The sequence below is a fragment of the Gopherus flavomarginatus genome, chromosome 5, assembly GCF_025201925.1.
Source record: "Gopherus flavomarginatus isolate rGopFla2 chromosome 5, rGopFla2.mat.asm, whole genome shotgun sequence".
Classification (NCBI taxonomy): domain Eukaryota; kingdom Metazoa; phylum Chordata; order Testudines; family Testudinidae; genus Gopherus; species Gopherus flavomarginatus.
The window spans coordinates 111,387,343-111,414,362 of record NC_066621.1 but is presented as its reverse complement, the minus strand read 5'-3'; the positions used below and the strand labels follow the sequence as shown (position 1 = coordinate 111,414,362).

The following is a 27,020-nucleotide window of genomic DNA, read 5'->3' as shown; positions in this document are numbered from 1 at the left end:
AGGATATAGACATTAGCAGATAAGTTAATACCTCTCCATTTAATCTGGTTAGCCACTATCCCAGAGGTTTGTTTTCACAAGATTATTTGCATACACAGTAGAGCACTGATATAATGAAGACTTCATGGGACTGCCAAACTTCTGATTGTCCAAATGTTTTGGGTAACAGAGGGTTGCTGATTATAGCAGAAGACCAGCTGACTCTGGAGAAGAGAGGAGAAGGGGGTGTCCGTAGGTAGAGACAGCTTCTCCGAGGCTGGACAGCTCAGCAGCATAAGAGGGAGGATGGGAGCTACCTGGGAATATGAACTCTATGGAATTCCCAAGATCAGCAGAACAGAAGTTTGACTCCAATGGATTTTGTGTGTTCCACAGGAGTGGAGCTTCAGTCCGTGCATCAAGCAGGGGCAAAACCAGTGTCTTGAATGCACCAGAGGTGTGTAAACTGGGGTTGGATTGTGATCAATCAAATATATATGAAGCGTGGTGCTATCATAAAACAAAAGTCCTGGATGGCAATTCACACCTTTTCATTATACAAACATATAAAAATAAGTCAAATGCAAAGCCACACTGTACAGTACATACCTGTTTATGAGCTAATGTATGTGCACGGGAGGGTTACATTCTATCTGTGCATATTAATGTGCCTCTCAGTGTGAAGAGTCAGGAGTTTTTCTTCACAAGTAAGTGTTTTAGTGTCCTGGTGCAATACATCCTTATCTTTCCAGTGCTCTGGCTTTAATTGAAAACCTATAGCTGAAGCCTTTGCAGAAGCAGCAATACTTCCTTTAGACTTCTCACTTCCAAGTGACTTTCCTGTACTTCTTTTTTCAGTGCTAAACTGCAGAGAATTCATGTCCAAGCCTTCATTATGGCTATCCAAAGTCAGTGAATCATCAATAATATTTTTTAAATTGTTTGATACCTTTTGGCTGGCAGGATTGGGCACATTTACATCAATGTCATTACTTAAGAACGAAAAGCTGCTACATTTAGCAGAGGTTTTAGGTTCAGACAATAATTCTAGGACTTTGCCTGCTGCCAGAAATCCTTCAGAAGTAGCGGAAGAGAAATGTGGTGGCTGCTCAACCCGCTCTTCCTCAGGACAAGCTTCAAAAAAACATTCAATGTTTTCTCTCTCATCTGCAAAGTCCAGAGGCACTGGAGTACTGCTCTTTTCCTCTATGTATTTGGTTACCTCCCCACAGTCACTATCATGAGAGGAGAGAGAAAGATAAGAATAAAAATCCCCCTTTCTTAGTTGTATGGGCCGATGAGAATGTTCCATTACTTTTTCCTTGATCTGAGTTAATGAAGTTGGAGTGGCTGTCTCACATTCAGGCTGTGATTTACTCTTCAAGGCAGTTGATGCCATGTCAATTATCTCCATCACAAAGTTGTGCACTGAGCAATCGTCCACATTTCTTTTATCGAAAGCAACAGAGTCACAGTTGCAACATGAATTACTACCACTCGCTGAGGTGTTCTTTTCTGCTTCATTTGGTTTAAAAGCTGCACAGCAATCGGTAGGTTTTTCAATAGTGCTTGTTCTGCTTTGTTGATCATTAGGTAAATATTTTAGTGAAGAAGTATCTTGTGTATCTATACCTCTCATTTCTAATGCAGGCTCCATACAAGGCTTTCTAATGGGAGTATAAGCAATGCAATGATCATCAGATTGAAGATGATTTTGACATTCTTGTAGAAGACTTGTGGATATATTTGATGGTTGAACAGTCTCCTTACCATCCATATGTGAATCATCTGAACTATCTGTAAACTCTTCGCAGATGCAACATTTGTTTTCAGCTCCTTTACCATCAAGTAAGCCAAGATTTTTGGGAGTGGATGAAGTTCTAATAAGCTCTTCCTTTTGACTGTCTGGAGTATTTTCAACATTTCCATTCTCCATGTCATCCACAAACTGATCTTTAGCAGCCTGAGAACGATCCTTTATAGTCTGACTTTTTGTCCCCAGTTCATGACCATCTGATACACTTTTACTGTTGCCATTATTTTCTGGTAGCTTATATACTGAACCATTCAAAAGTGTTTCAGTGCTCAATGTATCTATTGCTTTTGATGTCTCATTGCTACTTACATCTTTACTGTACTGAATTTCATCACTGAAGTTGCATCTTCTCTTCTCCCTTGTCAAAGAAAATTTTGGTCTAATCCAAGTCTGCAGCTCATTCTTTATGTAATCAAGTCCAGAAATTAAATTGCACTCTTCATAAATATCTTCATCAGTTGCAATACTGGAGTCGTCATCTTCATCTTTGATGCCCAGCTCCTCCTCTGTCAAAGTCAGGGTAGAACTTGAAAGCAAATCACTGTCATCTTCATCATCAGTGCAAGCAGAAGTGCAGGAGACATTAACAATCATGCTGACATTGACATCGCTCTCATCAGCTACTGACCGATTAAGATGTTTCCTAAATGATGCATTTGAATCTAGCACTTTATTTCTGTGCAATACAATGTCCTCAGAGCAAAGAGAAAGGTCCTCACTGCTACTGAGTTCAGTGAGAGAAGCAGCTGAATCTTCGTTGATTGAGGATGCAATATCTAATGCTAACTGTCCGGCTAATGACATTTTTTGTGAGCTACTTTGGAGTGTGATATCGGAAATGCTGTGCTTGATCTTTTGATCTAAGGGGCTCTGGATATTCTCTAAACGATTCAGGAGGTCTAATGTCCTTTTGCTGAGTTCTCCAACAGAATCACTGCTTGCACTTATGTCTCCTGAGCCATGATGACTAAAAAGATCTTCATTGCTTTTGTATGAAGTTAACCAGCTTTCCAAAGATGTGCTTCGCTGAAGACCATCACCAGCTTTAAAAATACTTGAGCCAAACAAATCACCTGCCACAGAAAGAGATTCTAATGAAGAGCTATGAGATAAACGTGAAACCTGTTTTGCATTCTGTATATCAGTTAATTTCCTAGAACCATCCACAGATTTGCAGGAAGTGGGATCTGATTCTCTGGAGACGCTTGCCAAAGTAAGTTCATGCATAAACTCATCTGGTTGTAACTCTGCAGATTGATGTTCAGCTTTACAGGGTATTTTATCAAAATTAAAACCATGAAGTACAGTGCTCTCTGTACATGCTTTGTCAGTTTGTGATTGTTTCATCATCACTGGCAATTTGAGTTTGGTGCCTTGGAGGTAAGAGTAATCATAAAATGTAAACACATCATGTTTTCCTTGTAATTCTTCTTTCAAACAATCAGAGGTATGTTGGGTAGCACCATTTAGATCTCCCTCTTTTCCACTTGCACAGCATGCAGAAGAAGTTGAATGACAATTATCTGGAAGTGTAATATGGTCCTCTTCTTCTTGTTTGATTTTTTGTTTTATCACATCAACTATGTCACTCATGTGGGCTTCCAGAGGCCCAATTTCAGGATTACTCTGGGTTCCTTCAATATCATTTATCAAAAAGATTTCAGAATCGTTTGAAGTTTCTGTATCACCTTCACTGACTATTCCGCTTTCACTCTCAGAATGTCTGCTTATATTTCCACTGTGGTACATATAATTGAATGGTTTTGCCAAAGTGGTCCTGCCTATTTGGTCTGGCAGAGATTTAGTAGAGGAAAATGGGGAGTCCTTAAGACTTTTATTTAAAATATTAGACTGTGTTACACTGGGGAAGTTTGAAGTCTTTTTCAGGAAAGGTAAATGTTTTTTTCCTGATAACTCTACATTGAGGAGGCTATAAACTTGGTAAATGTGAGGGCTAGGAGGTGATGTAATGCTGGAATAATACAGAGGAGTTTCATGATCACTGATATGTTCTTCTTGATTCAAGTCATTACTACCACACTCTTCCAAAGCAGATTTCTGTTTTGGATGATCCTGCTTTTGTTCTTGATCGAGTTCATTTAATTCTTCATTAATGCTAATCAGCTTATGACTTATATCCGTTTCATCCCATTCTAATGCATCTTCATTTGGACCATTTAGGTCCATCAAACCAGGATCAATAGCATTCAGGGGCTCCTGTAAAAAAATTACAAAGATAAAAAATAATTATATATTAAAAAACTTTCTAGAGAAATAAGGATAAATTCACTGCCTTTAATTTACATGTGTTCAGTGTAAGTGCTTATTTCTTTGGAGCACTTATCACTATTATATAAATACCAATGTGTTATGTATTATATAAAGTTAAAATAGGCATATGAGAGTGAAATCAATGAAATGTAAATATAGTCTCTATTTTTGTACTTTTTCTGTATATACCAGAATACATTTGCTGTTTGATTGAAAACCTGTGATACAGGATTTTGATTTCTCTCCAATAAAGATGGTTTTTGATAAATCAGGTTGGTACAACTTGCATGAGAAACCTCAAGACTAATAGCTAAAAGGGATCCCATACAAATATATCAGTGGGTAGAAAATAACTATTAGCACTTTATTATGTTGGATTTGAGAGATTATCTGTTCAGCCTACTTAAATTTAAAAGAGTCTAGATTCAAAGTAAACAACCATTAAAGGATTTTAAACTTTTTATAACAAACTTTTATGCTGCCAATGTTATAACAGCTAATCTAATACGCTGACAATCATATAACTTGCTTAGGTATGTAGTACATTCACTGTGATGAATTTTTATTAGAATTTCTGTTTATTCTTTGCTTGTTGATAAAGGCAGTACTAATGACTGGTTAGTATGACTAATGAATGCTAAATCCTCAGCGGTGAGAACAATCAATCAGTCTAATCAAATATAACATTCATTTCATATATTGTCTGTGCTGACACTGTACTCTGGGAAAGTGCTAATAAATAACAGAGCTAGACTTTTTTTTTTAAAGACTTTTGTCACTTTCCAATAATATTTGCAATTATGTTTATACAACACTTAAAGCTAATCTCAAGAATATTTTCTTCTAAAAATAAACAGAAACAGACCTGTGTGAAAGGAAACATGATTGCAACGAATTCAGAAAAACAGCACAAGGCCAGAGCAAACCTGTTCAGTCCCACGTTGAAGCTTTCATAAATAAACCTAAGTAGTACACAGATCTTGGGCTGGCTTTCTGGACACAAGTGAATTTCACCTTATGGCATCTTCCCCTTCATTTTCCTCTCCATGCCCATGTAATCTTGCAAGGGTGAATTACAATTTAGAGAAGACTTTTGGCTCAGCTGTGATAGACCTACTATCAATCGGTGATGGGGATATGCAAAAGAGAAATCAGTTACTCAAGTCCTTAAATATAACACTGCTTTTGAAGATGCCATAGCTCAAGGTTTGTCAGGATGTTGTCTGGATCTGTATATCTCAAGGATAGAGCACAACTGAAGAAATGAATAATAAGGCTGAATGCTTTCTTCAATAGCATTCATCTGAAGGCATCTTCCTGACATGTTTGTTTGTTTGTTTGTTTTAAACCAGCCTTACAGCGGAGTATCTTTACATTTAGACAATGGCCCAGATCCTTGACTCTGTTCCAGCCCCTTTGCACTGCTCCTGAGGTGCAAAGTGGCCACAAAGCTAGCATAGCTAGCCAGCCCTATGTCAGCTACTCCTTTGGCCTCCTTGGCATAGGGTGTTATTATGGTCTGCAATCCTTAGTTGTTTAATGGCTCTTAGTTGTTTATGGTCTTCCTGTTCTGACATATGGCACAGTCGCTCTTCAAATCCATCAAGAAAAAATTCTTACACAGAAATGATCTTTCCCGTGTACTGTATTGTCAGGTGTACTGTATTGTCTGGGTCTAAACTAGATTTCAAGTTCCTTGAGGCAAGAATGCTTTCTTAAATGCATGTACAGAGCTCAGCATGTGCTCAAACAACAATTTACACCATAGGTGATTTAAAAAGATACTGAAACAGAATTGGGCTGTAGCAAAAAGGAGAACTAACAGGTGTAGTTATCAAACACTGAGTCTATTATAAAAAGAATTTTTATGGTACTCTTTTTTTTCTAGGATACTTAGGTGTGTGATCCCTTAAATATGGCTCACTAAATCAGAAATCCCAGCTGAAACATCTGTTTGCTAGATGTATGTAGATGAGGGCACCCATGTACATCCACCTGGAGAGCTGAATGCTATACTCAGATTTTCCAATGGAGAAGTGGGGAATATAGGATACCAACTCTGATGGTTGGTTCCCTGTATTTTGGTCACTACCACTATATTTTGGTAACCTGGGCCAGATTCCAACAATTAACCTGCAGGTAAAAATCCATATATCCAATTATCAACACCCTGAGCATTCAGTGCCACAGGAAGATTATGATTAAATAAAAACTAGTCTAAAACATGTTATCTAAAGAAAGTCTATTAATTTTTCCCATTTTTCTCTCTGGATTTTCTTATTACTCCAGACAACTCTGCACTTAGAATTTGGGATGCATTACTACAAACAGTCTCAAAACTCACTTGATTTTTTACTGCTTTAAACTGCTGCCAACTGAAAAAAAGAAATCCGTGAAGGCAGGAAATCAGCAGCAGATTCCACAGATTTTGTGTGCTGCAGAATCTGATTTTATTTCTCAGAAATACATTTGGCTCTTCCTGGTTAGGAAGATAACCTTCCCACTGTAAATTAGCACTTTGCTGCCTTGTTTGTTCTGTAAGTCAGACAGACTGACACAATAAAACACACACAAAAGTGTGACCTCAGCCCATTCATCTTAACTGAGTGCTCTGTTATGTCAAAGCCTACTTTTTATCATTTAAATGTATACAGTTTTCTGAGAGTATGTTTTTCCAAAATAAGGAACACCCAGCTCAAGTCACTGAAACATTATTATAAATCATTTCACATTGTTGGCTACAGAGTACATTTTCCCCTCTCTTTTACAAAATCCACAGGCTACTCAAATAAAGGAAGGAGTTTGGACACCGTGACATCAGCCTGGAAGAGCAGCAACTGGGAGGGCGTATGGCTTATTGGAGTGCTGAACTGTGTGGCCCACCACGTCCCACTGTGGTTGCACTGATGATGGCAGCAGGGGGGAACCAGAAATCTCAGAAGACTTTGTTTGTGTAAGGTGAAATGTCTTCCTGAACAGGCTCCTAAATGCATAGGAAGGATGCCAGGGCATCAGATTTATGATTATTTTATTACATTAGATCTTGTGGATTTTTCAGTAGAACATCTGAAATTGCAGACAAGATGAACCTTTTCTTATAATTGCCCAGAGGGTGGGAGTCACAGCCTTTCTCCTCCTCAGTGTAGTTGGCCCTTAATGTCTGTGCTACATTCTAAATGTCTGAATTAATGTTCCTTGGAAGGAGAGTCAAGATAGGGAGTAAAAGCAATGGCAGCATTTTCCTTTCACTGCTTTCCTTTCATCTCACTATAATGTTTGGGTCTTTCTTCTTCTTCCTATGGCATAGATGCGAAGCTGGCTTTCAATGAGATAATGTTCGGAATAACTCCAGACAGTTTTTCAGGGGTTTTGTTTTGTTTTGTTTTTAACAATTTATTTTGGTCCCACACACCTGACAATGACCTATGATAAAACTTTCCCCTCTAATTTCTTTTTTAATTTTATTTTTCTCCCATTTTTCTCCCATTCTGAGAATTAAATAGCTAGAAATTACTTGACGTCTTAGAGCAAAAGGGTGGGTATTTAGTTAACTGCTCCAGAAAATAAAAGATTTCTGCATGACTGAGATAGGCCATTTGTGCATGAAAGGCCAGATCCTCAGTGAGGGCAAAACCCCACTGACTTCAAATTTATACCATGTAATTTACATTCAGCACAATCAATGCGGACTATGGTCCTCCATGAAAATTGCACCTGCTGATTCCAGGGGCATTTGACTTATTCTGGCCCAGGGTATCACTCCTTGAATCACATTACCCAAGAAATGAACAGTCCATTATAGACAGATGTCCTGATCCTGAAAACCAGACACCAGAGAACAGTGAAAATATTTTCTGAATCTAGCACAAGCAAACAGGGAATGCCATTGAAGGGCAACCTTGAGAGTTCTAGAGAGCATCAGGCTTCTTCACAATGGTGAGTTGTATAGGGTGAAATCATGACCTTATGGAAGTCAGTGACAAAAATCCCATTAACTTCTGTGGCATTCACCCTGATACCAAACTATCGGGGAGAGGAATCTATGATACCTACATATACTACTTTGGATATTAGCTGGTTGCCTGTGAGTATATAAGCTGCCTGATAGTTCAGTACTTTACCACTTCAATTTGTTTTATATATCTCACCCTTTTTACAATGAGTATCCTTAAAAACCCAGTGAGACAGAGCTACAGCTGATGTGTATTGGTGGAGTTCCATTGACTTCAGAAGAGCTAGTTTTATTTACACCAGCTGTGGATCTGGCCCAGCATTTTAATTCTAATTTCAGGGCCCATATCAAATAATGGGTTGAATCCTGGGGTAGGGACTTGCCAGCAGTAGGAGTTTGCCTGACCAAGGACAGAGTAGAAATTGGGTGGGATTTTGGTAGGCACTTAGTGTTGCCCTGACTGCTCCCATTGAAATCAATTGTAAAATAAGGCTAAGAGTGAGCACTTTTGAAAATCCCTCTCAACTGAGTATAGATCTCAGGATTTGGCCTAATACAAGGAATAATTTAAGAGAGTACATATATTCTCAAAAGATCACAAAGTATACCACAAATTATATACCAACACTATTAAATGCAACCCCATCTGGTGTGGAGTGCAACAGCCAAATGGTATACATGCAGACGAGATTTTTTTGACCTAATAAGCCAAGACATATATCTATCCATATTACATATACCACTGTTTCTATAATATTGCCATTGAGCAAACTGCAAATAGCCTTCTAAGGTTCCATTCAGAAATCTACCAGACAGTAAATTGTATCTGACTTGGAAGTTGAAGGTGAAAAGTTGAATTCACCCTGCTGGGATTTGCATATGTGGTTTTAGGGAGCCTAGGTATTTGCAGCTTGGGTCCTGATCAAGCAAAAGCTTTAAGCACATGCAGAACCTTCCTCAGATGAGTAGTTCTAGCATGTTCGCTAGAACTACTCGTGTGAACTAGGTTAAATATATGCTTAAATATTTGTAAGATCCAGGCCTTACTTCTTAAACCACTGATCTACCCTAAAAATGTTATTAGGGAGAAGCATACTGTAAAACCATTTAAATATTTGTTTCCTCTTCCCCTGTGATTGTTTAAGAAAAAAGTTTAAAAGGATGATGCATTTCTCCTGTACTGTTTTCTTTACTTATACAGAGATGGATTTGTCTTTCTCTCTAGTAAGTTTTTATTAAACAATGATTCCCTGTGTTTCATTCTCATTTGAATGTACTGTTTCAATACAGATACTTTGTGTGGGTGAAATAGCCCTCTAGTGTAACCCCCACATACCATTATATTTTTTAAAGGAATTAACATTAAAAAGAGCTTTTACAATAATAAATATAAATTCTTTTCCCCTCCCCCTCCCACAAAATCCCTCAATTGCTATGTACAAATTATCCAAATGTAACAGCATTTATGGGGTGGGGGCAAAATGAAAGAAAGAAACCATCCCCCATCTCCAAGAATGTATTCACATTCAAGAAAGACAAACATGATTTTGTTTTTTGAAAAATGTCAGTATGCCAAGTACTTCTGCTGAGGGAAGTAGTCATGTTTACAGTAGCCACTTCACTTCTGCTTCACTTCTGTTCATTTTCCACATGGGGTTCCTTGTATGATAGCCAACCAGAGAACTGTCCTCATCTCTCAACAACTACACTTCATAATTAATAAGCATTATTGCTGAAAGGACCTGCTCATTACAATATGCTGTACCGGTTATGCTGTACCGGACCTCATTAGAGAAACCAATCATTAACACATCTATTTACTATAATTAAGGTTAAAACAGGAGCTTATCTGTAACTCTGTGTTTATTTTTTAAGAAAATAAAAATCCAGGACTTAGGTTCATATTTTCCCTTGCTCTACTTTGAAATAATTAGCCTCAGTTCTACACTCTTCACACGCAAAAATTCTATCTACTTCAGCAGGCATTGTGTGTGCAAGAGGGTGAAGTCCAATTTCTGAGGCACCAAAAGAGGACTTCTATAAGGGAAAAAACAGAGATTTTCCATTCCCCCCCATTATCCTTCCCTCCACTCATACCCCCTTTATTCTATCTGCAGTATTTGTTTATACAGGTTCTTATAACAGTGCCCATCCCAGCAGCATGGCCAAGATCTCGCACTAAGATCTGTGTGGGCAGATTCCTGCACCTCTGAGGAGAGTCACTGGTTTCAGTGGGGCTGTGCTCAATTGTGGGTGTCCATGCACACGGTTGTCAGTGGAGGATAATTGATATTCTGTCATTGTTCAGTTTCTCACAGGCATGTCAATGCTTCAAGTTCTTCTTGACACTCAGAAATAAAAGGTGGAAGCAATACTAATTTTGGATGTTAAAATGGCACTTTTCTCTAGTTCATTTAGCAACTTTTAAAAAAACCCAGAATCAATAATTGTAAGGATTTTTAAAAGGACAGCATCAATTTGAAAAAACAGTCCTATATGAAAAATGTGTACTTACTATAGTTATTAGTAACGCCTGGGATTATTGTAATTCAAAAAAATCAAAGGAACACCCTGCCCCCTCCAATTTTCCCCCTCTATTTTTAAAGTTTGTTTAATCTGTCCATTTGGGAGCACTTTGGGGTCAATCAGCTGTTTGCCTGCGCCCGGGAGTAAAGTGGCATAGGGAGTCCCCTAACTTACCTCAATGGGCTCCCCAATGTGCCCCATGTTGTGCCGGGAGAAAGTGAATGTGGAAAGTGTCGAGTTTTGGCTTCAGCCCCTTCCCCATCAGCACAGCTGAGCCAACATGGAAAAGAAAATTACCCATGCCAGGTATAACCTGTATAAACAAATACTGCAGATAGCTTACTTCTCCCATGGATCACTGGAGAAGCAGGGACTAAACTGGGTCACAGTCTGGTCCCTGTTCTGCTCCTGGAGTAGCATTTACCCAAGCTGGACTGCAAGGCCTTTCTGTGTGTAGCCAGTTGGGCCCTAACCCCAATCCTACAACTGTATCCTCCGAGGGGTTCCTGTGCAGGAGACTTAACCAGTTTCTCTCTTACTGAAGAGACCCTTTTAAATGTTGTCAGAAGAGGAGGAAAACTTTTGTGAAGTTTTTCAGAAGAAACATTCAGGATACACTTTTAAAAAGCTGCTCTGTCAGGAACTGCATTTTTTTTTAATTAGGCAGTTTCCCAAGATTCACATTGAGAGGGTCTCTAACAAAATAATTCAAACATTGTGACTGTTATGAATTCAAAATAGGCTGCAATGAAAAAAAGTGACACTTTTTTAGTTCCATCACATTGTCATCCAGATAGGTTTACAATCGCAGACCTACATGCCAAGTTGTGTAAGTGGGCTTTTTTTTCCTGATGATAACATCTGGCTACATGGCACATTTTACTGGCAATTGTTTTTGCTGCTTTGTAGTTTTCTTTTCATCTGTCAAGGGGTTACATGACAGGGTTTTTTGTGTTCCTGAATGTCATTTTGGTCTCACCTTTGCTTTTGTGCCATATTGCATTTTTCTCCTCTTTGTGAGAGAGTCCAGCACAAATCCTTAATGAAAAGCCTAGAAAGAGCATTCATAGCTTACCACAAAACAGAAATTTGCTATGCATTTCCACATGCAGTAATGGCCAGATCCTAAGGTCTTACTCAGATAAACTCCCATTCAAGTTAGTGGGAGTTTGCCTGCAGCAGCATCTCAGATTTGGACCAAAATGCACACACTGACCTTACTAACCGGAGAAAGAACAATCTTTATGGCTAAGGCACAGAACTGGAAGTCAGCAATTCTGTGGCTTTGTCTACACATAAACTTATGCTGGTTTAACTAAGACAGGGGTGAGCAAACTTTTTGGCCCAAGGGCCACATCAGGGTTGCACAACTGTACAGAGGGCTGGGTAGGGAAAGTTGTGTCTCCCCAAACAGTCTGGGCCCCACTCCCTATCTGCCCCCTCCCACTTCCCGCCTCCTGACTGTCCCCCTCAGAACTCCCAACCCATTCAACCCTCCTGCTCCTTGTCCTGCCCCGACCCCTATCCACATCCCCGCCCCCTGACAGCCCTCCTGGGGTCTTCCATCCCCTATCCAACTGCCCTCTGCTTCTCGTTCCCTGACCACCCCCTCCCAGGACTGACCACCCCAACTTTCCCCCGGGATCCCACCCCCTTATCCAACCCCCCCGCTCCCTGTTCCCTGACTGCCCTCCTCACCCCTATCCACATCCCTGCCCCCTGATAGGCACCCTGGGACTCCCACTCCCAATCCTCCCAGTTCCCATCCCCTTACCGCCCCCACAGAACCTCCGCCCCATCCAACTGACCCCTCCTCCCTGTCTGCCACCCATGACCCCTCCGCTCCCCTCCCCCTTACCAGCAGCAGGAGCTTGCAGCCGTGACACCCGGCCAGAGCCAGCTGCGCTCCCCATGCTGCCCAGCGGGAGTGGCGGGCCAGAGTGTGGCCTGTGCGGTGGCGTGGCTGAGGGGTGGGGGGCCAGCCAGGGAGGAACTGGAGACTAGGCTCCCCAACCGGGAGTTCAGGCGCCGAGCATGGGTCGGATGTGGCCCCAGGCTGTAATTTGCCCATGTCTGAACTAAGAGCTTGTCTACACAGGCAAACTGGCAAAACTACAGTGGTATAATTATACTGTTATTACTATACCAAAAAAAGGTCACTTTTATTCTGTAACAGAGTGTCCACACAGAGAATTATACCAACATAGCTAGAGCAGTATGATATTACCACTATAGTCAATCTCCCCATATACACAAGTCCCCATGGTGTCAAAGAGAACTATCTGACCATCCTAATGATAAATCAAGATTCAGGAGAATAATTCTTGGAAACTGATTACAATGGAAAATACTTCCCAGGAATTTTGAAGGCTCCTTTATTATGGCAAAGCATGTGTTCTAAACGTGGCAAGCCTCAAACTCAGCCCTAATCTCCAGTGGTAAGAAGTCTCAAAGCAGAAGGTCTCCACTGAACCCTCTTTGCCCAGAGCTTCTGGCATCTTGTTCTGGGCTCCATTAACTGAAACACCCCTTTGACAGTAGTGAGAGATAACGGAGGCCTGGAGGTTAGTAGGAATAGGGGTTTGAATTTTGAACTGGAGCTGGAATTGCAGTGGAAGCAAGTATAGGATGCAAAGCACCAGTGTTATATACTTCTATCAGTTTTTCTTGTTTAGGAAGTGAGCTGGTATGTGTAGTAACTGTCTTGACTTCTGTATAGCCTCCCTGGGCAGCCCAAGATAAAGTGCTTTGCAGGAATTCAACCTCTAAGTGACAAAATAATGGACAGCTGTGGCCAAGCCTGCATTTGAGAAGAAGGTAGCAGTCTGGCTAGGCAAAAATGCAAAAAGGCACATCTTTCCACTACTGCTATTTGGGTGTTTGAGAGTGGTAACAAGTGTAGATAGGAATCAGAGGTTGTACAGCACTGTAACAAGTGAAGGGCAGAAGGTTATTAATATTAATGTTGTTAATATGCCAGCTTGAAGTTTACTGTGTACAGCTCAAAGGCTTCCACATGACTTAGGAATCATAGAATAGAATCATAGAATCATAGACTATTAGGGTTGGAAGGGACCTCAGGAGGTCATCTAGTCCAACCCCCTGCTCCAAGCAGGACCAATCCCCAGATTTTTACCCCAGTTCCCCTTAATGGCCCCCTCAGGGATTGAACTCACAACCCTGGGTTTAGTAGGCCAATGCTCAAACCCCTGAGCTATCCCTCCCCCCCCGGAGTTGCACTGAAACAAATATTTGTGATGCATTTTTGTGTAATGTTGGAACGTTTTCATGGTATCCGGTTCCATGATAAATTAAAGTTCTTCCCCCCCTTTTTAAAGTAAAAAACCATTTTTTAAAAATCTCTCTTCTTTCTGCATTGTTGAGTAAACCCACTGGATTAGCTGTGACTCCATAAAGTTTAGGAACTCATTTATTATGTTGCTAGATCAGACACTGCATTTATTCACACAGTGCATCTATAAAACTGAGCTTTCATTAGAGCTGTGGGGAGGCCCAGTCTTTCTCCCTTACTGGAGAAGGTGAAGCTCAAGAAAATAATTAAGCATGAAACAATGAGGAGGCTTGCTGGGTAAGCAGTAGTGTGAAAACAGTTACTCCTTACAAAAGAGGGGAAATTAGCTGGCTGGATAAAAAAGGAAGTGTCAGACTGGAAGACTGAAAGGACTGCCAGCATAAGTAAATAGCTCTATGCATCATTAATGCAATTTTTTTTTAACACTTAAATGCCACAGCTGTCTACATTTAAATGCCGCTAAATGCTGTGTGTTGAGAGATTAGGATATCATGTTAAACTAATTTATTTTAAACTTCCAACTTTCATCTTTCACTAATCTTGGCCAGTCTTTCTGACTACAAAATTCACCAACCTCTCAGTATTGTATTCTTGTTTACAAAGCCAATGTAAACAGAGCATTCTAAAGTGATTCCGTTTGTTCATTATACCTTAACAAACACATTATTTTCCATTCTTAATACAGATATTTTTGTGAACAGAAACTTTTTGATTTTGCTCTTTCACAGAGTAAAGACTTACGATGTGTGCTTCCTTTCAAAACTTCCTTCTACCCGAATAGTGTTCCCTGAAGCAGCCACATTTTTGGCACATGTTCAGTTATATGCAGTGCCAAAAGAAATAGAATAAACAAACACTGCTTAACGCAGCTGGCTAGGAAATTTACATATTACTGCAAACCAACATGAAGACCTGAATATGGATTAGAGCTACAGTGATGACACAAATGTCATATAGATAAAGAGAAACAAAATTCAGCACATCATTACTTACTTTTGATGATTTACATTTTACTATTTTATATATATATGCATGTATATTTATGCATAAATATTGACATAAAGGTGTACATTTATATTTTATATAAATTTTGGTATATGCCTCATTTTACAGAAAAACACATAGGAAATGTTTTAAACAGTTGAAAAAAGGGGCACAATTTTTCATATTTCTCCACTGGTAAAGTCAGTCTTCCCTATCATATATCCAAATATACAGATCTCTGAGACAGAGAAACAAAAAAACTAACATTTAAAAAACTCTAAAGTTCCTTAAAATTGCTTTTGTATATATAAAAATATTACAGATCTAGGCCCTGATCCTGCAAGCATGTGTGTTAGAAGGATATGTAGCTTCTAAAAGGTCCTACAATATTGAATGTTAAGGGCCCAATCATGCAAATACTTCCACACATCCTGCAAACACTTATGCACACGTATTTGCAGAATCAGAGTCTTAAAATCCAAAACTACAGGAATTTTTAAGGTAGAAGTAATTATTATGCAGACCACTAGAAAAAAGGATTCCTTCCCTCTTTTTAAAAATCTTTTCCTTATTTACTCTTCAAGGAGAATATTAAAACATAAGCTGAGATCCTACCCTCATGGCACTCATTGCAGGATTGGGGCCCTGTATCCTGTCTTTCAACAGTGGACAGTGCCCCAGAGAGAATGAACAGAACAGGTAATCATCAAGTGATCCATCCCGTCATTCATTCCCAGCTTCTGGCAAACAGAGGCTAGGGACACCATTCCTGCCCATCCTGGCTAAGAGCCTCCATAAATTTATCTAGTTCTTTTTTGAACACTGTTATGATCCTGGCCTTCACAACATCCTCTGGCAAGGAGTTCCACAGGTTGATTTTGCATTGTGTGAAGAAATACTTCTTTTTATTTGTTTTAAACCTGCTGCCTATTAATTTCATTTGGTGACCCCTAGTTCTTGTGTTATGAGAAGTAGTAAACAACACTTCCTTAACTACTTTCTCTACACCAGTCATGATTTTATAGATCTCAATCATATATCCCTTTAGCCGTCTCTTTTCCAAGCCACTCCTGAAAGAAACTTACAAACCCTTTTCTGTAAAATAGGTGGCATATGCAACATTGATGATGTTGTTCAACGTACAAATCTTATTGAGACACGTTTGGAATTATTATAACTCATTGTGGCTTTACCATTTGTAAGAAATATTGAAATCTTAATATCAGGATAAAAAAACTTTAAGCCTCACTACACCACAAAGTTTTTCTCATATATACATATATGTTATATGAGAAAATGACTTCATAGTACTTATGATGAAAATAGAAGGCTCTTCAGTCCATGAAATAGATTACTGAAAACTGCTCATGAGAGTGACTGAAGGACACTAATGCAGATATACCATTTTTTACCCCATTCTAACTTGCAATATGGTTTAAAACAACATAGCACGAAAGGTCCGATACTGCAAAACTTTACCAATTGCATGGCACTTGCTGCCTTGACCACTCTGAATAAAGTCAAGTACTGACAGTAGTAAGTGGTATACCGAGCAGTGAATGCAAGAACAGGCATCTAAGTTTTAATTTAAAATGTACTGGAAAATGTATGTATGTGTGATTTATTTTGCATATAGAATGTTTTCTTTACAAACATGACCAGCCTGAAGTAAACATTACCACTCTTACAAAGAAAGCCAGTTTCTAAGGTTAAAAACTGGGTAGCTTTCAAATACTTCACGGAAAAGTGTGCGCTGTATCAAGAAATAGAAAAAATTACCCCACATTCTCTTCCTTGATTTTTAAGTATTTGCAGCAATTGATTTTCTTGTTTAAATAACTCTTTTAATTTAATTTCATTCATCTTTCTGTGCTCATGTTCACTGAAGTAAGCAACTTTCAAATGATGTTCCACAGATTTGGCCAGATACTGTGGTGAGGGTGGAAGGCTAGATGTGTCAGGGGCTTTGTAATAGGTCAGAGAGACTTTCACTTCTTGATCATTATTTTCAATCCAGCTGAGGTGAGTAGTCACTGAAATTTGTTACTACTGTATTTGATGGCTGTTCAGTGGCCTATGAGAAATGTACTTTTTGGTTTCAATCCACTGGAATCCATATCATACTCCACACAACCACAATCAGCAATACATGCTGCCTCTTTTGGTAGTTTTAACAGAGAGAAAAGGTCTTAAAGGGCATGACGTATTATCTTAACCCTAGCAGTTATCCTTCTAGATTAATGGAGAGCTGTACTGGTGAGAGACAGTGTAGACAAGCTTACACCACCATTGCTTATGCTGCATCTCTTCAGTGCATGGAGAGAGGACTGCAGTCCCCATGGCAGTCAATTCTGCTCCTCTCTTTCATGAATACAACAGAGAAACAGACAAAATAATTAAAAAAAAACACCCTTACAAATCTATGTTCAACTATGAATGGTATCACTGACTAAGCAGATACCTCTTACCTACTCTAAGCCCCAGTCCACACAAACAATACATGGGCAAATCTCCCCCTCCTTCTTAGGGCTTGACTTTTAAAATCAAATAAATGAGCAACAAAATCTAGTCCATGGCTTCTCCCCAGGCTTGACTGCTCAGCCTACTCCCAAATCTTCTCTGCCTGAGGCCAAAGGGTAAACTAGTCTGGGAGCATGCTCCTTTTCCTTTTATTCCCGCCAGGCCTGATACTACTGGCAATGTGCAAAGTGATGCTGGCTTTAGGGCCTATCCCCTGAACACACCAATATCACCTTCTTGCCTAGTCCTGCCTAGGGTTTGTTCCTCCCATCCCTGACTTCAAAATGAACTTCGTTTAAACTAAAATGTGCCAAATTGTATGTTTCAAATCAGAGCCACAGCAAATGATCAGACCTATTGGCAGTGAGCTCAGATGATCTCCTTTTAGAGCTCCCTCAACTGACTGGCATTTTCCTGTTAAACTTAATTCATATTTCAGCTTGAATGTGACCATTAGCCTTGTGATGTTTTTTGCCACACTTAGATGTGTTAAAAACTGCCATTTGGGAAGGCTAAATGGCTAAAAGGGTTGGCAGTGTGATATGGAGTTTCTCACCTCTAGAGTGTTGGTCAAAACTGGGGTCAGGTTGGTAGTGACTGAAAGTCTTTTACATCTGACTGGTTGCAGAACTATCTGAAATGATTTGATGAGTTTGGTTTATTGGTGTCTACCTCACAAAACCACCACTACATTTGGCACTGATTGACACCCTTGGCAGACAGATCAAAGGATTTCAAGGACAAGTAACCTCAGCTTTCCTCTGGATCATACAGGAAGATCCTCCAGATGGCCAGGTATCTTGTTTGTGGAGGGGTGTGGTTTTGGAGAGCATGAAAGTGCCACTGCTAATGCTGTCAATAAATATAGTACTTCAGCTACCAAGACAGTCAAGCTTGGCACCTGTTTTCACAGTCAGTTTAGCTGACATTTTCTCCACTGTGGTTCTTTTCTTTTCCATCTAGAGGGAAGCCAGTAGTGTTTCTCAGGTGGGTCTCTTTCAGAAGCCCTACAGAGATCAAATAGACTAGCACCTGTCACTGAGTCTAAAATCACAAAACGTTCATTTTAAAAAGCTGCCACCCAACACAACAGGAATTTCAAATTTTGACACCAGTGGTTCTGACCTGATGATTTGAAAAACATGACGGTGACATGAGGAAATGAATAGGAATGTGGTGTCTTTTTGTGAAACAAACTGAATGCTGTATTAGTGTACTCTCTTCTAGTAAATATAAGGAATTAAATAATGACTTTGATAGGGCTTGATTATGTAAAGCAGAAGAGCACTTTGTACAGGGTGTTGAATGTTCTCCTCACCAATTAAGATAATGGGAAAGCTGAGGATTTTCAGCACCCCATAGGATCAGACCCTTATGGAGCACTTCTAAACTTTACACAAGCTTTTTTTCAGCTATCTCCAACCTTACAAAAATAATGGCTTAATTAAACTCTTTCAGTTGAGTAAGTTTTTGTTTAGTGGTGCTACCTAACAAAGTAATGGAGCAATAACTAATACATTTGTTATCTCTGGAGTTTAGAACAAGTATCGGTCCATTACTTTTTTTTTTTTAAATATATCAGTGAAAAGGACACAGAAAAAGTGAGGGGGAGATTTAATTTAGCTCTGACCTCAGCATTTTAAAAAACAGTTTTCTTTTCCCAAATGTGCCAGAGAGGCAGGCGAAAAGAGGAAAGGAATGAGGATATCAGCTCAGCAGCCATGTAGAAGTTAATGTTTTGTTTTCAAAGTGAATTATAAAGGCTCAAAGAGGAGGCTGGGAAAAATCCCAAACAGCACATTAAGAACCGTCTTCTCCTCCTAAGAAATAAGCATCCAAGAAACAAGCCCATGGAAAAGAGAGCGAAAGAAACTTTTTTATTTTTTTTTTAAAGTGAGCTGTCTCACCATTACAGATTTTCCCAAGTCCTTACAACTCTAATTAAAATGTGGTAATTGGTTATGTTACCTCAATTACCATGACGCATGGACATTGATGCAAAGCGACACCAATTGAATCCCTTGGGTGTTATACCCCAAGGCCATCCCATTTATTGTGGCCTTATTATTTTCAATTATGTGGCTGGATGTACAGCATACTTTCAGAGCCAATACACATGGGGCTTCTTCTGGACATATAGTGCAGTGTACATACAGGATGACTCAGGAGATAAAAAAAATATTTGCATGAGGCACAGAAGTGGACATTAACACCATACAAAGACTCAGAGAAGGAATATTTCAGAGGAATTACAGGGCAGTTTGAAAATTACGCATTCTGAACACAAATTATCTTGACTGAAAACATCTATTTTATGAGTCTGATTAATACTGCCCCCTCAATAATTAGCAATCTCTGTTGATTGAGAAAAGAAATTGGGAATTTTTGCATAAAACTGATTAGAATTCTGCACTTATTGCATGAGCAGAGTACTTGACATCTGTGGGAGCTCTGCTTATGGAATGAGCAGCTTCTCCAGTAACTGGGAAAGACGGTATGGGAGGTGCAAACTTTGGAGAATAACAATTTGAAAATATAGATTTGGACCTCAGTCCTTGGCAGCACTACACGTACTTTGTGCTACTCCAGCAGTGTAAAACAGCTGCAATGGCAGCCAAACTGGCTGGCAAAAGTTTCTGCTTGTGTGGGTAGTGTACTTTCATACTAACACCATTGTGGCCAATAGCGTAAGGGGGAAATCCAGGAGGCATGTGGCCAGGGCATCTCTACACCTGGCTATTGGTAGCTACTGGAATGACCTATTGAAGCCATCGGTGCAAGTCATGCTGGGGATAGTCCTGGGTGGCAACAGGATCATGGTAACACAAAGGTAGCAGTAAGCAATCTTTGTGCTCCCACCCTCAGCTAACCTCAACACAACTTCTTACAGCTATTTAGTGTTTTCACAAGTGCCTCTCTGTCCAAGAAAGCTGCGAGTAAGGTCTCTTTCAGTGTATATTATGTGCCATTTGTGTGGTTCTGAAACTAAGAATTAGGAGACGATAACTGTAAAATACAATAAAAGTGGGGTGGTGACTAACAAAAAGAAGGATCTATTGAAAAAAAGAGAAAAGAAAATTGTTCAAATATTAGTGCATATAACTGGTGCTATTTGGCAGTCCTGTTGGCAGCCTCAGTACAAAGGCCAAGGACTGAATGATAATGGTGGACTAAATTCTCTTATACCAAGTGGTGGTCCTTTCTGAACTGGGAGGAGGCACATTAGCATAGGGAATCTTGCAGTGATGCACCATATATAAATAGGGCTCACATTCTGAATCATTCACAAACACTTTTTGCTTAATTAAAAAATAGGACTTTACACTTTATATTCCAGCACTGGCTAACTGAAAGACAGCTGTTAGATATTGGAGGTGATGTTGTGAGGTCTAGAGTGTGATTAGATCTTATTACGGTTGTATTTCCAGCTAGATTAAGTTAAATGCAAAGATCTCAAAGTGCTTTAAAAATGCCAGTGGCTTAAGCATCGCAACATCCCTGTGAGGTAGGAAATTATTATTCCCATTTTACACATGAGGAAACTGAAGCACAGATAAAGAGTCCTGTCAAACCACTCGGTGATTCATAGATTCATAGACTATAGGACTGGAAGAGACCTCGAGAGATCATCGAGTCCAGTCCCCTGCCCTCATGGCAGGACCAAATACTGTCTAGACCATCCCTGATAGACATTTATCTAACCTACTCTTAAATATCTCCAGAGTTGGAGATTCCACAACCTCCCTAGGCAATTTATTCCAGTGTTTAACTACCCTGACAGTTAGGAACTTTTTCCCAATGTCCAACTGAAATCTCCCTTGCTGCAGTTTAAGCCCATTGCTTCTTGTTCTATCATTAGAGGCTAAGGTGAACAAGTTTTCTCCCTCCTCCTGATGACACCCTTTTAGATACCTGAAAACTGCTATCATGTCCCCTCTCAGTCTTCTCTTTTCCAAACTAAATAAACCCAATTCTTTCAGCCTTCCTTCATAGGTCATGTTCTCAAGACCTTGAATCATTCTTGTTGCTCTTCTCTGGACCCTCTCCAATTTCTCCACATCTTTCTTGAAATGCGGTGCCCAGAACTGGACACAATACTCCAGTTGAGGCCTAACCAGCGCAGAGTCGAGCGGAAGAATGACTTCTCGTGTCTTGTTTACAACACACCTGTTAATGCATCCCAGAATCACGTTTGCTTTTTTTGCAACAGTATCACACTGTTGACTTATATTTAGCTTGTGGTCCACTATGACCCCTAGATCTCTTTCTGCCATACTCCTTCCTAGACAATCTCTTCCCAGTCTGTATGTGTGAAACTGATTGTTCCTTCCTAAGTGGAGCACTTTGCATTTGTCTTTATTGAACTTCATCCGGTTTACCTCAGACCGTTTCTCCAATTTGTCCAGATCATTTTGAATTTTGATCCTGTCCTCCAAAGCAGTTGCAATCCCTCCCAGTTTGGTATCGTCTGCAAACTTAATAAGCATACTTTCTATGCCAACATCTAAGTCGTTGATGAAGATTTTGAACAGAGCCGGTCCCAAAACAGACTCCTGCGGAACCCGACTTGTTATACCTTTCCAGCAGGATTGAGAGCCATTAATAACTACTCTCTGAGTACGGTTATCCAGCCAGTTATGCACCCACCTTATAGTAGCCCCATCTAAATTGTATTTGCCTAGTTTATCGATAAGGATATCATGCGAGACCGTATCAAATGCCTTACTAAAGTCTAGGTATACCACATCCACCGCTTCTCCCTTATCCACAAGACTCGTTATCCTATCAAAGAAAGCTATCAGATTGGTTTGACACGATTTGTTCTTTACAAATCCATGCTGGCTATTCCCTATCACCTTACCACCTTCCAAGTGTTTGCAGATGATTTCTTTAATTACTTGCTCCATTATCTTCCCTGGCACAGAAGTTAAACTAACTGGTCTGTAGTTTCCTGGGTTGTTTTTATTTCCCTTTTTATAGATGGGCACTATATTTGCCCTTTTCCAGTCTTCTGGAATCTCTCCCATCTCCCATGACTTTCCAAAGATAATAGCTAGAGGATCAGATACGTCCTCTATTAACTCTGAGTATTCTAGGACGCATTTCATCAGGCCCTGGTGACTTGCAGGCAACTAACTTTTCTAAGTGATTTTTAACTTGCTTTTTTTATTTTATCTTCCAAACCTAATCCCAGGTCTCCCAACTCCCAGTTAAATTCTTCAGCCAAAAGACCAATGAATCACTTATTGTTTTTAAATTAAATCATTATTTTACCTAGCCTGTTTAACCTAGCCTCTTTTTTGCCCCATGAGTGATTCTGAATTATAATGCTACTTACTAGATGTAACTTCTGCATCATGAGAGGGCCATTTTTTGCCAGACTTTGGTGTTTGTGTTACATAAGAATACCTCTTTGTTATGTCTAGGTTTGTGAGGCAGGCTATTGCAAGGATAATGACAAATTCAACAAAGATTTTTTTAAGGCATCAAGAAATAAAATAAATTTGAAAGAAACCTACAAACCCTTTGTAGATAACTCCAACATAGCTTTCAGAAGGGGACAAGCAATCAAAATAAGAAGTAACTGAGGATAACAAGGAAGAGTAAAAAGATAAAGGAAAATTCTGGTATACAAATTAAGAGGAGAATAGAAGATGCAAGCAACTCCTGCACCTCTGTATGGCAAAATAATCAGCTGTCTTATTTACTGTCATAAAGTCAGATGCCATCGGAGGTATAAACCATCTCATTTGTTTTCATAAATTACAGTATACTGTGGGCAACCTCAAATAAAGACTTGTTACCAGGGGATACTGTTTACGTGCCAAGACTGGCACACCATCAAGTGCAGAGAGATGGGGAAGCAGAGGAAGCAATCTTGGGACCATCCCAAGAAATGACTACACAGGAACTGAGTGAAAGGAAAAGCTGTAGCATGCCAACTCAGGACTGTGGAAGCGTAAGAACCCAGAATTCTACTGAGGTTGGTGCATCTTTCAGTGCAGAGAATTCAAATGGTTTTATCAAACTCAGAAATCTGTGGATACTGCTATGTTTATACAATCGTATTATAAACAAATCCACAACAACACACTCCGAAACAAAAATACTGCCCTAAATGAAAATTAAATCAGCATCCTGATAGTTCTTAATATCTGCCATTTCTCAGCAGAGAGGAAGGTACGACCCCTACCTAGTTGCAGACAACTCAGTCTAGCACACAAGTTCTGCTTCCCCCAGGCAAAGTGGGAACAAAGAAGTGTGCAGCTTGTGAAGTTCCATGGCATCCAGACATCAAGTAACACACAGCACTTGTACAGTTTCTCTACCTTGGCTCCCAATCGATTCCAATCCCAAACAGAGCCACAAGACTCACTTTGCTCCTGCTGCAACAGGAGTGCCGAACTCTAATTAGCACATAGCAGCTTATTTAGAATAACTGCAGCTCCAAACAGCAAATAGCTTACACACAGCAGCTGTTCACGTGGAAGAGGAGAGAATATGCTCTCTCTGAAAAAGCTTGGACCTCTATTCAGCAGCCTCCAGGATTTCTCACAGTTGCATCTTGCTCCTGCTCCAGGCACAAGAGAACAGCTATACTTACTACAGCAACTATATGTTTTAAGAATGAAAAAAAAAATCCATTTAGCCTCTTTGCAGCAGCTCGCATCTCAATGAAATATAGTAGAAACCCAGGTCAGCCTCTCTCTGGTAGCTGTCCTCCCATTACAGCAGCCTCCAGCAACCGAGCTTCAGGAATTTTTAGAACTGCATTTGTTCCAAGCTGCAAGGTACAAGACAACAGCTACTGTACACTCTTGCTGTTGCAGCTCCACGCTTCAACTAGTTTCTCTACAGCAGGTCCACCCAACAAACCAGTCCAACTCTACAGCCCTAGGTAATGGTTTCTTAGAGCTATTGTTATCATTTAAAAACATAAAGACAAAAATAAAAAAATCCCAAAATTGCCTAAGGGTTGGATCAGTTACCAGACATTGCAAAAAACAGAGAAGGGCTCATAGACCCTTAACCCAATTTTTTCCGAAGAAAAAGTTCTGCTATTATCCTTTCCCCATCACTAACTCTCCAATTCTAATCCCTCAGTTTGCACCCTTTTCTCAACCATATTTTGCTGCTGACCTCCCTTGCTTCTATTCTCAACCTCTCACTCTCTTGGGATTGTTCTCCTAAAAATTCAAGCATCAGTAAGCTGGTTATTTGCTTTCTCAACTGTCATCTCCCTTCTTCCCCTCATATCTAAGCCTAAGTGTGCCATCTACAACTGCTACCTCAAGTTCCTTACACCCCAGTTTGGTTTTTGCCTTCCACTCCATTGAAACTGGTCTCACTGAGATTTTATCTGTTCCTTGCTATATCTTGAGGCCTTCAGCTCATCAACCTCTCTACTGCTTTTGACCCAGTTGATCTCCTTCTCAACACCTGATTACCTTCTCAACATCTTCTCCTTCTTTAACTTTTGTGATACTGTCCTTTCTTGGTGGTTCTTCTATGTCTCTGGCCTTCCAACAATGTCTCCTTTTGCAGGTCCTCTTCCTGCTATGTTTTGCTTTCTGTAGGAGTCCAACAGGGCTCTACCCTTGGGCGCTCCTTTTATCCCTTTATTGGATGGTTACATCTGCTCACATGACTTCTGTCATAACATTTTTCCCAGATCTGGACCTTAGCGTCCAAAATATGGGTGTTAGCATGAAAACCTCCAAGCTTAGTTACCAGCTTGGACCTGATAATGCTGCCACCAGCCAGGGATTTATACAGTGCCTAGCTCACTGTGGTCTCCCCAAAACCTTCCCTGGGGACCCCAAGACTCAGATTCCTTGAGTCTCACAACAAAGGGGAATAAACCATCTCCCTTCCCCCTCCCCCCCTCCAGGTGTTCCCTCCCTGGGTTCCTGGAGAGAGATACAGAAGCAAGCTCCGTGAATCTAAACAGAGGGACTCCACCCTCCCTGTTTCCAGTCCTGGAAAACACAAGTACCGAGAGGGCTAATCTCTCTTCCCTCCTCTTCACCCAGAGGGTATGCAAAGTCAGGCTAGTAAATCTAACACAAAGAGATTTCCCCCTGACTTCTTCCTCCCACCAATTCCCTGGTGAGCTGCAGACTCAATTCCCTGGAGTCCCCACTAAAGAAAAACTCCAACAGGTCTTAAAAAGAAAGCTTTATATAAAAAGAAAGAAAAGGACATAGAAATGGTCTCTCTGTATTAAGGTGACAAATACAGGGTCATTTGCTTAAAAGAAAAAAATGAACAAACAGCCTTATCCAAAATGAATACAATTTAACACATTCCAGCAACTACACACATGTAAATACAAAAGAAAACAATATAAACCTTATTGTCTTACTATCTTTGTACTTACAACTTGGAAACAGAAGATTAGAAAGCCAGGAGATAGAAAAATCACTCTCATAGCCGAGAGGGCACAGACACAAGATAAAGGACAAAGAACTCACACCCAAAACTTCCCTCCACCCAGATTTGAAAAAGTCTTGTTTCCTGATTGGTCCTCTGGTCAGGTGTTTCAGGTTACTGGTGTTACCCCTTTACAGGTGAAAGAGACATTAACCCTTAGCTATCTGTTTATGACAACTTCAACGGCCATTTTTAAACTGCTGACTCACAAATTAATCTTTCAACTCCCTATTTGTCTCCCGCTATCTAATTCCATATCTCATGTTGTCTCTCAGATGTCTCTTCCTGAATGTCTGTCAACTAAAACTAAACATGGTCAAAATTGAACTTGTGGTCTTTTCTCCCCAGACCTCTGCACTTGTTTATTCACTTTTGCTATTGAACACACTATCATCCTCCCTGTCACTCCATTAACCAGCATGAGCGCCAACTCCTCCACTTCCCTTGCACTTCACATTTAAGCCATACCTGGAGTCTTCCCTCTTCTTTCTCCACAACATTTTTAAGATCTGACCTTTTCTGGACACAGAGGTAGAACTCTTATTCAATCCTTTTTATCGCTGGTATTTACTGTAGCCTCCTCTGGCCTTCTTAATATGCATACTCCCCCCCCCCTGCCCAAGCCAATATAACACACAGCTGCTAAAATCCTCTTTTTTGTCCTTCACTGGGACCATGTCACCTCTCCCCCCTTTCATTGGTTTGTGCTTCTACTCCATATCAAGTTCCAGATTCTTATCTTTGCCTTCCTAGCCCTGTGTAACCTCTCATTATCCGCACTTCCTTTTGCCTTGTTCCTTCCCCCCTACTCCACCACTTATGCTGGCCTTGATATTCTGTTTCTCTGCTTTTTCAGTAACTCTCTCCTTTACTTTCTTCCATGTCATCTTCTACAAAGACGTACCCATTCTATGATAATCCAGAAGGTCAATGCCCTCATTCACTTCCTTCCTTAAGTCCCACTTATTCTGCAACATCAAGAAGAAATTAGACAACTAATCAATGGCTAGATAGACGGGCACATGGGGATAGGTTTGGATACATAATCTTTTAAAAAAACATGCAAACATCAAGATGTGAGCCATTCATCACCTCAGCTTTTGTGCTATACCCCTTTCCCACACACTTTATCAGTTGATCTTTTGAGACCATTAGCACTCTGGGGCAGGGTGTTCTATGAGAAGAATCCACTTAATGATAGGCTGGTGCTAAAAACATTATTAACA

General features: G+C 40.1%; 1 protein-coding gene across 3 annotated transcripts in view; it reads right to left on the bottom strand.

Annotated features, from left to right (window-relative positions):
- The window catches only part of AKAP6 (A-kinase anchoring protein 6), a 383,693-nt gene that overhangs the window by 5,984 nt on the left and 350,689 nt on the right, over window positions 1-27,020 (bottom strand). For all 3 annotated transcript variants that reach the window (XM_050953827.1, XM_050953825.1, XM_050953828.1), the window contains exon 13: window positions 589-4,012. In XM_050953827.1, coding sequence (XP_050809784.1) covers window positions 629-4,012 — 3,384 coding nt within the window. In that variant the 3' untranslated portion in view covers window positions 589-628. The remainder of the gene's footprint in view (window positions 1-588; window positions 4,013-27,020) is intronic.